The sequence below is a fragment of the Panicum virgatum genome, chromosome 9N (assembly GCF_016808335.1).
Source record: "Panicum virgatum strain AP13 chromosome 9N, P.virgatum_v5, whole genome shotgun sequence".
Classification (NCBI taxonomy): Eukaryota; Viridiplantae; Streptophyta; class Magnoliopsida; order Poales; family Poaceae; genus Panicum; species Panicum virgatum.
This window is the reverse complement of record NC_053153.1, coordinates 31592840-31603401: the sequence shown is the minus strand read 5'-3', so window position 1 is coordinate 31603401 and position 10562 is coordinate 31592840. Positions and strand designations below refer to the sequence as shown.

The 10562-nt window shown below is 43.7% G+C and overlaps 1 protein-coding gene across 1 annotated transcript; it reads left to right on the top strand.

The window, feature by feature from the left end:
* The first annotated feature begins 2675 nt into the window (after nucleotides 1–2675).
* On the top strand, nucleotides 2676–4897 carry LOC120688970. The gene is made up of 2 exons (XM_039971311.1): nucleotides 2676–3048; nucleotides 4878–4897. The coding sequence occupies exons 1-2, from the start codon at nucleotides 2676–2678 to the stop codon at nucleotides 4895–4897; spliced, it is 393 nt and encodes a 130-aa protein (XP_039827245.1).
* The last annotated feature ends 5665 nt before the right edge of the window (nucleotides 4898–10562 follow it).

The window sequence follows — 10562 nt, the reverse complement described above, 5'->3', positions numbered from 1 at the left end:
ATTTAACATGATTTTAGAGAGACGCCTATTCGATTTCATATGTATACTTGCATTGGTTTACAAAATTATTTACGGTTTCTGACCTATGCATCTATACACATACACATGCATGCACACATAAATGTATTCGAGTCCATCTTCTTGGTTGATTATGCATAATATCATATTTAATATTTCTTACTTAGCATTTTAAAACTCTGGGATGTCACAATGACTTGTTTCTCCATGGATCCTCTCTTTGACTTTACAATAAATAGAATACAAGTGTGCCTTGTTCTTATCCTACCTTGAGCTCCACAAAGGCTTGTAGTAGTAGGGAAGATAAAAGGCAAACACTGCCCTGGTAAGGAAATACAAGATGAGTGCCTCAAGATAGTTATCTTGGATCTTTGCCATGTTTTCAAAAAAAACTTTCAAAAAAGTGTCTCCAGATGAATTGAGGATCTATAAACAAGTAAGTACTATTTTATGCACCATTCTAACTCTCAACAGCCCAAGACAAGGAGACAGCTAAAAAGCCGCATGAGGGAGTAAGGTAATTGAGCAAAGGTATGCTAACCAACTTATTTAAGCTTATAGATGAATCTCTTTGCTTCAGACTATGACATGACAGGTAAAGTACGAGTCAAAGTGATTTTCTGATCAACAACCTGATTTGTCCTTCTTTGCTCGGGACGAGCAAAGGACATCTTGGGGGATCTTGTTGACACTCACTAACGACCATTTCCAGGCGTCCACTTGATCAGAAAATCATGAGAGTTTGCATTTCTTACACGCATCCTTATCCAATAAAGTTCCTAAATAACACTTTACCTTTTAGAATATGCAAGTTGTGTTTTCAAGCTAATATGCAGGTTACAAGCACACTTTGGCCCGACACAAAATCGCAAAAAATATCAGAGTACCGGTTTAGGCTCAAATGGACCAAGTGAAGCCCAAGAATTGAAGCAAACCCAGCTAGGGTAGGCCGTGCCTCAACTTTAGGACAAGTGGAGACCAAGACAAGCCCACTCTAGGAAGTTGGGGGTGGTTGGTGGCCCGGGCAGGCCGACCAACCTACCTGGTTGGCCGGCCAGGCCCGTGGGCCCCACCGCCACAACCAAGGCACGTGGCGCTTCCCTATTGGCTCACAACGTCGGTTTGGGGGAGCTGCGGTTGGTGGCTCCCTGCTATAAATACAAGGGGGGGGGGGTAGAGAATAACACACACACACACACATCACACACCTCTTCCTCTCTTGCATTCCTTGCATAGTCTTTAGGCTTAGTGGAGTTTAGGAGAAGTCTAGGAGTCATCGAGTCGATGGAGTTGCTCGAGAGTCTGGTATGGGTTCATCTCTAGCTCTCTCTTGTAATATTCGGTCGTTTGTAATAGAATTAGACTATGGTTACCGATATCTTCTTGAAGTATATTCTGAGTTATCGAGTATATGCTTCTTGTCATGATTGTGTTATTATTCTATGCTTGCATTGCATGATCGCTCTGTGCTGGAGATGGATAGTCTTTTGTTCTTAGAACTCTATCAACTGCTCCAGTATTCGTATGATTGGTCTAGTGTGATGTCTGTCCATCCGGAGGGTGGGGGCTCCACGCGGGACACTAGAGTATCCCTTACTAGTGTAGACATGGTGTCTAGATTAGCTAAGAGTTGCTGGATGTCAACTATACCCACGGTTTGTAGAGGTAGCCGGTAGGTGGTGACAGCCCTGTCCGTGCCTTTTAGTAATCCTCCACGTTCGGTATGGGGGGTAGGAGGTACATAAAGTCGCCGGGGGTGTACGGGCTCCTCCCGTTACTTCGATAGCGATCTCCCTGTTGTGTAGTTTAATCTCTGACGAGCTAACTAATGAGAAAGTGTAGATATAGCTAGCCTAGCACAACTGACTCGAGCTCTGACTTTTACCTTGCTCCCGACCTAAAGTAACCTTTATTCTTTTTTCCAAGAGAGTAGTTTGTGTGTGTGTCACACTATCTCCTACCATGTTATTATCTTACCCCTGTTTATGCATGAGAATATCCAATCTAGATAGAGCTCACCAACTGATCTATATATTCTCTCACTCATCGCCTTCCCTGCGGAAATATAAATGACACCCCAGTATACTCCCGGATAAAATGCTACGGCGGTATTCCGTGCGCTTGCGGATCTATTCGTGGTTCATGAAATACTGCCGTCCCAAATTGGCGTCTGCAGGCGTCATCGCTAGGTGACGTTGGTAGGTGCCAACAACTTCGATGGTTCACTCAAGCTTGAAGGGGGTGGCGCCGGAGTTTTATTCATTTCTCCTAAGGGACAACAACTCAAGTACGTGCTTCAGATCCTATCTGAAGTCTCCAATAACAAAGCAGAATACGAGGCACTCTTGCACGGGCTTCGCCTAGCAATTTCCCTCGGTATCAAGCGACTACTTGTGTTCGGCGATTCTCTACTCGTCGTCCAACAAGTAAACGATTGGGACATTAATAAGGAAACAATGGATGCATACGTGGCGGAAATTAGTAAACTCAAGAACTAGTTTTCCGGATTGGAGATCCACCATGTTGATCCCGATGACAATGTGGGAGCTGATGTCCTTTCCAAACTTGGATCTACTCGAGCCAATGTACCACCCGGAGTCTTCATACAAGAATTACACCACCCTTCAGTCAAAATCAAAAATCACCCAACCACCGACATGGAGGCCACGGCCACGGTCAGGGAGGTTCTGATGATTGAGGAAGACTGGAGGATTCCCTTCATCGACTTCATCAAGGAGTTCAAGCTTCCACCAGGCATTGAGGCAAAAAGCATCCAAGCTACCCGCATCATTCGGAGAAGCAAAGGATTCATCTTGGTCGGCAACAACCTATACAAACACTCCGCTTTAGGAATCCTCATGAAGTGTGCCACTTTAGAGGAAGGCAAGGATATCTTAAGGGAAATCAAGGAAGGAGTCTGCGGCAATCACGCCGCATCAAGAACACTGGTCATAAAAGCCTACAGATCGGGTTTCTTCTGGCCAACTGTTGTATCAGATGCTGAAGACTTCGTCAAGAGGTGTCCTGGATGTCAGTTCTTCGGCAAGCAAGCTCATGTTCCATCCCACAATTTGATCACAATCCCTCCATCTTGGCCATTTGCATGTTGGAGTCTGGATATGATCCGACCTCTAACTACAGCGCCAGGGGGATTTAATCACATACTGGTGGCATGACAAGTTTACTAAATGGATCGAGTACAAACCAATCGTCTAGATCTCGTCAGATAGAGCAGTGTACTTCATCTCCGACATCATACACCGGTTTGGTTTCCCTCACACGATCATCACAGACTTGGGTTCCAATTTCACCTAGCAATCTTTTTGGGATTTCTGTGACAATGCTTGCATCGAGGTCAAGTATGCATCTGTGGCCCATCCAAGGGCCAACGGTCAGGTGGAACGCATCAACGGGTTGATACTCAATGATTTAAAAAAGAGGATCTATGATGCAAACACCAAAAAGGGTGGCAAGTGGATCCAAGAGCTACCCCACGTGGTCTGGGGGCTGCGAACTCAGCCCAGCAAAGCTACTAGATAGTCTCCGTTCTTCCTTACATATGGATCAGAAGTCATATTTCCTGCGCATATAATGTGGAAGTCTCAAAGAGTCGAGGTCTATCAGGAAGGAGAAGCAGATGAAGCACGGCAACTTGAATTGGATTCAGTTGAGGAAGCAAGGATCAATGCCTTGACCCAATCGGCTAGATATCTTCAAGGAGTTAGACGCTATCATGATCACAATGTCCAGCAACATTCATTTAATGTGGGATACACCATATCCAGGATGAGACAGGACTACGCAAGCTCAATTCAAGATGGGAAGGGCCTTTCATTATTTCGAAGGTTACAAGACCAGGATCATATATGATTACTGATGCCGACGGCAATGAAGTACCCAATTCCTGGAATATCGAGCACTTGTGCAAGTTTTATCCTTGATTTCATATTGTATTAGTGGTTTCTCTTAATAAAGTCTTGGCTCCTAGTATACATCAATACTTTGATGATCCAGAGTTTAGAAAATTTCTACAAGGACAATTAGTACTGGTCACCAGGAGTCAACCCTGACATATTGACTACTGTACAGTCAAAATTTATTGGTTTTTCCAACCAGGATAATCCTATCAACTACTGTACAGTCAAAATTTAAGGGTTTTTCCAACCTGGATAATCCTAAGGGATTCATACCAACCTGGATAACCTAATTTGGATAACACACACAGTTTTTCCCACTTGGGTAACCTCACAAGGTTCATCCTAACTGGATAACTATACGGGCCACATCCTTGTCCTTAGAACAGGACATACTACTCGCTAGCTCGAGTAGCCCTTAAGCTATGGCCTACCTTGGAAAACTTCACAAAAATTTTCCTACTTGGGTAACCCCACATGGTTCATCCAAATCGGATAATTTTACGGAGTATTTTCCTATCCTCATACAGGACACCCTACTCACCAGCTCATTCCTCTATGTGTAGGACCTAGACGAGCCGAGTAGTTTTCAAGGCTTTTTGCCTACTACAGGTAACCCCTGGGGTACACCTTTGTCCACTCATGGACTATCTGAATGTTAAAGCTTATTCCTACTTTGTACCGCAAAGACATAGGATACACAATAAGCTAAAAATTATGGTTCTGCACCAAATCGAGAATTACTTCTCTTAAACTACTCGCAAGCTCATTCTTCTGTAGGACATAGAAGGGCCGAGTAGCTATAGGTTTCTATACCTAGTGGCTTTTCCACTTATCAGTAACTTGCTCTCCCTTTACAAGGTGTAGACCAAGTGTAGGTACATCAGTTTTATACTGATACACCTAAAAGCATCTGCTCTATAGGATTCTTTATGTCCTATGCAGATTCAACTACTAATTCATGAGTCCTACGATATCATAACAAGTTTCTATTACTACATCAGCGGGACAAAAAATTTGATTTATACATCAATAATATGTGTTCTTATACACAGATCCAAGGGCATTACAAGAATCTAATTTTCTAAGCTCTTGATGATCTCCTCAGCCAATGGCTCTGCTTCGTCTCGATATCAGATGAAATCTTCCTCCGAGCAGTCGACGGCAATTCCAGAAGCTAAAGGATCCAATGTAGCATGAGGCCAGTACGATCTTATCAGGCCAAGTAAATGCGCAACATATGATTTGGTGCTAGAAGAAAGGTAGTTGAGGATCTTCGTGGGAGCTTCTTCTAAGCGTTCAACCAAGGTCCTAGTACTCGGCATTCCTTCTTCTTGTGGATCTGCCATATCCACAACTCGTTGAGCAGTAGCCACCAGTCGTTCGTACTCATTTGATGGACCTGAACAACAGCAAGAACCTTGTCAACTATAGGGACAATCCGCAAAAACAAATTAGGCAAGTTCGAGTACTTACTGGTCTGAGAAGCTTGCAGTTGCTCTTGGAGTTTCTTCTTCTCCTCTTCAAGGGTCTTGATTTGCTGCTTCAGAAGATAAGTTTCTCGATTATGCTTATGGTTTGCTTCATTAAACTTATTCCGCATATCGAGAAACTAATCCCAACATTTGGTAATAAGGGCATCTTTCTCAGCGAGAAGTTTCTTGTTGTCCATCGTTTGGTACAAAGCATGGGATTTCAAAAAGGAACGGTTGGCAAGATCCTGCATCAAGAAGTATGTACAGAGCTACTTGACATCAGGAAAGTACTCGACAAGATGCAGAACTTACTCGCATGAAGTTATAACTCCACTTCATCTTGTCCTGCAACTCCTTCATGTTCTCCAGAGTAAGCAGAGGATCATCAAATAATTCTGCTCCCAACTTCTCTTGAATGGAGGTAGGGAGAGATTGGGAGGGTCGTATTGGAACACCAGTACTAGCCGACCCTCCAGTCCCTCTATCAGAAGACAAGACAAGAGCGGATTTTTCTGCTTCTACAGAGCTACCCGCTCTCTGTGTGTCAGCACCATTGAAATCCTTAACTACTTCTAATATTGAAGAATCAGGAGCAGCCTGGTCTTATGATTCTGGCCTGCTATGGCGCCAGTTGTGGAAATCCTGGACCTGAGCTTTTTCATGCTCGGGGAGATTTTAGATTTTGAAGAAGCAAAATCAAGACAGAGAAATGAAAATTGATCTGGGAATCTGGGAAAAATACAAGGCACTTACTCGACACTGTCAGAGTAGATGGTTTTTCTCTTCAAAAGAAGGGGTCCTGGACTCTCCTTCCATTTCTTGGTAAGAATGACGGCAAGAGTCTGATCATCCTCATCAGATCCAGCGTCTAGAGAAGTAGGGGTTTCAGGAGGAGGTGGAGGCAGACACTGCCATGCCTTGACATTTATCTGCAAAATTCATATCAGATGATTATGTCTGTAACATAAAGCAAGAAGAGTACTCGAACAACATTATCGACTACTTACCCAAGTTCCTTCAGGCGGATTCCTAATACTAAATAAAGTGGGGAGGATTGGGACATTCTCAAAGTCATTGAGTACTTTGCAGCATCTTTTAAAAAGATCAGAGGCATTTATCTTTACTAGAGAAAATCTTGATGGATCATCCGTGACTTCATATCTGAACCCTAGATGCGCTCTTTTTTGCAAGGGTTGTACTCGACGATCGTTGAAAGAATACACCACAGTTCCCCCAGTAACTCCTGCCTTCTTCAGCTTGGCAATACCGGCACAGAGCTTCTGGACTTGATCTCTGCCACGACTGGGGCTCATCCAGCACCCTTTTACCTTTGGAGCCCCTGGTGTACGTTCTGGCAGAGGGGACTCGAAATTTCCAACATAGAACCAGTAACTCTTCCACTCGACTCCTTTACCAGAGGGCTGATAGAAAAGATACTTGTCCTAGCTCTCTGGACGAAGGACTAGTTCAGCACTGCCTACTTTAGTAGGCTTGTTGGCGCTAGGAATAGGACGAAGGAAGAAGAAATGTTGGAAAAGATGGAAATGTGGCTCGACGCCAAGGAAAACGTCGCACAAATGTGTGAAGATAGCAGATGAAGGATGGATTGAGGGGTTAGATGATGTAATTGGATCCCCCAAAATTGCAGAAGAGCTTGGAAGAAATCAGAAATAGGAACAGCAAGCCCACGCACCACAAAATCGCGAAAAATGACGATTTTGTGGGCACCTTCGTATGGGTGATCCTTCCCTTCTGCATGACGCCATTGGATGACAGCACGGCTCTGCAGGACCCTATTGTTCTCAAGCTCAATCACTTCAGATTCAGTCATCTTGCACTTCTTCTAGCCCTAAGCGAGATCAGCAACCTCTTCGACTTGGGCCTTCTCCTTGGACTTCTTGGGAGCCATACTTGATGTCACGAGCTAATTCTCTGAAAAAGGCTCGGGGGCTATAGGAGGGGCTCGGAGGAACGGAAGGCAAAAGGAATGAGAAGGTGGAAGATTCAGATCTAAAAATGATGGCGGCCAGAAGTGAAAGGGGTAAAAACCCTAAGGAGTCACTGAACGGTTAAATAACCTTGCGGGTGTCAATGTGGTAATTTCTTGGAAGATTGAAAGACATCCTTTGTTTAAAACCAATTCTGAGTGGTTTATCGTTACCATCAGAATAAGGTTGTTCGCCACGAGTGTTGAATCCTCAAATCTAAATCTTGGATTTACATTCAAGGCTCGAGGGCTGCAGGATATGTGGTATCAATGGTTTATATTTCAATTTTTTTGGAAAATAAAGAAGAAAAAGACTGAAGTGACCCTCAGCCTGATTCTGCGATTCAACCTAAGGCTCGGGGGCTACACCATATGAAGCGAGAGTACTTCGCGCACCATATATGATCAAGATTTTAGGACTTGAGCACCTCACATCCTCGGAGCAACCAAAAAGTACTTGGAAGACCTCTCGAAATATTCAAAAAGAAGGCCCTAAAGCATTTGACGGATGAGCAAATCAATTGAAGTACTCGAGGGCGTCTTCACAAGTACTCGATGCCTGCAAGACTCGGCTACGAAGAGCTCGGGGGCTTGTCAGCCCCAGGGCAGCGGAACTGCTCATAGGCATAGAATGTTTTAGAGTAAGGGATAGCGCATGGATGTACCTTACGTCTTTTGTAACTACCCGAATAAGCGTAGGACTAGTTGTAGTACAAGGAAACTACATGATCCGATTGTAGTTCGTACTCGGTTAGGACTTTCCATGTAACCCTGTTCCCTAGAGTATATAAGAGCGGGCAGGGACCCCCTCGAAATTGTTGATGCAAAATCCAGTCACACACTCGAATGCGCTAGAACGCGCGTTGATCATCGGCAGGATCTTCACAAACGAGCTCCCTGCGCACAAACCAGTCAGACCGGTTAGGGCAATCGGTCAGGCCGGTTCTACAGAGAACAGCGCAAAAACCTAAAACGTCAAGCTCGAGAGGGACCCCGTCGGAGCTCGTGGATCTAGATTTGCTCTGAGGTTGGCAGGCCACTCAGACCATCTCTAGACCGTTCTGACCGCCCTGGACCGGTCTGACCGGGGTGCAGGTCTTCCGGGAGGCATAACTTCCTCATCCGGACTTCAAATTGGACGTTCTATATATGCTTTTCGATCGTCTCGACGAGATCTACGCTATGGTGCAGTCCAATTGGAAATTTGACAAACTTGTCTCTACCAGTCTGACCAGTTTATATGAAAGGTCCGACCGGTCTGTCCAGATTGTCCAGAAAACCTTAATCGTTCCAATTTTGGGTGTCAACATATGCCCCCCCTATTTCTTGGTATGGCTTGCATACCAAGAAACATATTTCAAATCCCAAAAATGCACTTGTACAAGGAGAAGCACCTACGCACCAATCATGTTTTGCTTTTAAGGACGATATTGCATATCGGCCATGTCATCTTGTGTAAGTGCGACAAACTTGAGTATATATATAACCTTGGCTGTGAATCATGTTCTTCAAATGAATTGCTTCAGTCCATTTAGTAAAACAATCTGTAGCAACTAACATGAAGCGACACCTCTTTGAAGATGGAGGATTAATCTAAACAATGAAATCCAATCCTCAACCTCGGAACAGCCATAATTCGATAATAGGATGTATCAACTCAGCAGGCACCAACAGTAAATCACCAAACCACTGGCATTCTTCACACCCTTTATACTTCTTGAAACAATCAAAGTTTATGTAAAGCTAATACAAACCGGCTCTGTTAAAAAACCACTTCATTTCGGGAGCCGATTGATGTGTACCACAAACGTCTTCATGAACTTTCCTCATGGCAACTCTGGCCTGATCCGAGTTCAAACATTTAAGAAATAAATCTTTGGCTGTTCAACAATAGAGCTTATCGTCGACTAAAACATATTTGAGTGTCATCCACCGAATATCTCTATTTGCACCGTGACCAGGATCTTTAGATAAGAGATTACAGAGACCCTCCAGTCCTGATCTTCGGATTTAGTGATGAATCACCTTCCATTGCCAAATTGGTGTCTCCAGCAGTCTGGGCGGTCAGACCGGTTGCATCGACCGGTCGGACCGGTTCGTCTAGAGCCTGCAACTCAGCTTTTGCTTGCATCGGCTTTCGAATATGAAAATATTTCTTCACAATTGCTTAGCCAGATGCTTGCTTAGACAAAGCAATAGCCTGTCCATTCTCATCCCCTGAGATATATCTTATAACAAATTCATCGAAGAAGAAATAATATCAAGGAACTTGTCAAGATATATGCATTTAAATATCCATTGTATTATTAGCATACCTTGAATACTTGCTGCACCACTAGAAGTGAATCACCAAAGGCTCCAACATGTTACACGCCCATAGATTGCAGAAATTCCAAGCCAAATAAGAGCGTTTCATGCTCAACTTGATTATTTGTGCAATCCTCTTTTGATCGGTTTGAGAACTCAAAAATAGCATCATTCATAGAAATAAGAGCAGCACCAATTCCTTGACCATCATCACAAACTGATCCATCAAAATATAATTTCCATAGTGTGCAAGTAACATAGCCGACTTCCAAACCATGTTTATCATTAATCCGATGCTCAACAATGAAATCCGCTACAATTTGGCCTCTCATAGTGTTGGAAATATGCCCTAGAGGCAATCATATTTCCTTGTATTCATGATTAATAAATTGTTCATTGAATATCCATGGATGACAACTTGTATTGATTAATGCTTATGTGAAGTATTTGTGAAACTTTTTACTTGTATAGATATTCTAAAATGTTCCTAGTCGGAGTTCATGTGAGGACACACGTGGATATTAGACTAGCACATGTACTAGTTGATTGACTACGTTTCACAAGTCATGGACATGGGGACGTAAAACTAATAATGTGGGCTCATGTGAGACATGAGATTGTACTGACCCAACACGAGATGATGACTTCTCATTACACAATATGTATGCTGTGCCCTAAGACCTGAGATTGTCGTATGTACTCAAGATGTGAACCGACTTACTTAGGAGCCATCAAACGCTACACCGTAACAGGGTAGTCATAAAGGTGGCTTTCGGGTCTGTCAAGAAGCATGCTGTGAGACATAGTCGGTTAAGATGGGAACCCCTCTCTGCAAGAGAGAGATATCTCTGGGCCCCTTGA

Coding starts and splice junctions, on each gene's coding strand:
- LOC120688970 (XM_039971311.1), top strand. CDS start 2,676: ATGGAGGCCACGGCCACGGTCAGGGAGGTTCTGATGATTGAGGAAGAC. Junction 3,049..4,877: donor CGTCAAGAGGTGTCCTGGAT/GTCAGTTCTTCG, acceptor TGTCCTATGCAG/ATTCAACTACTAATTCATGA.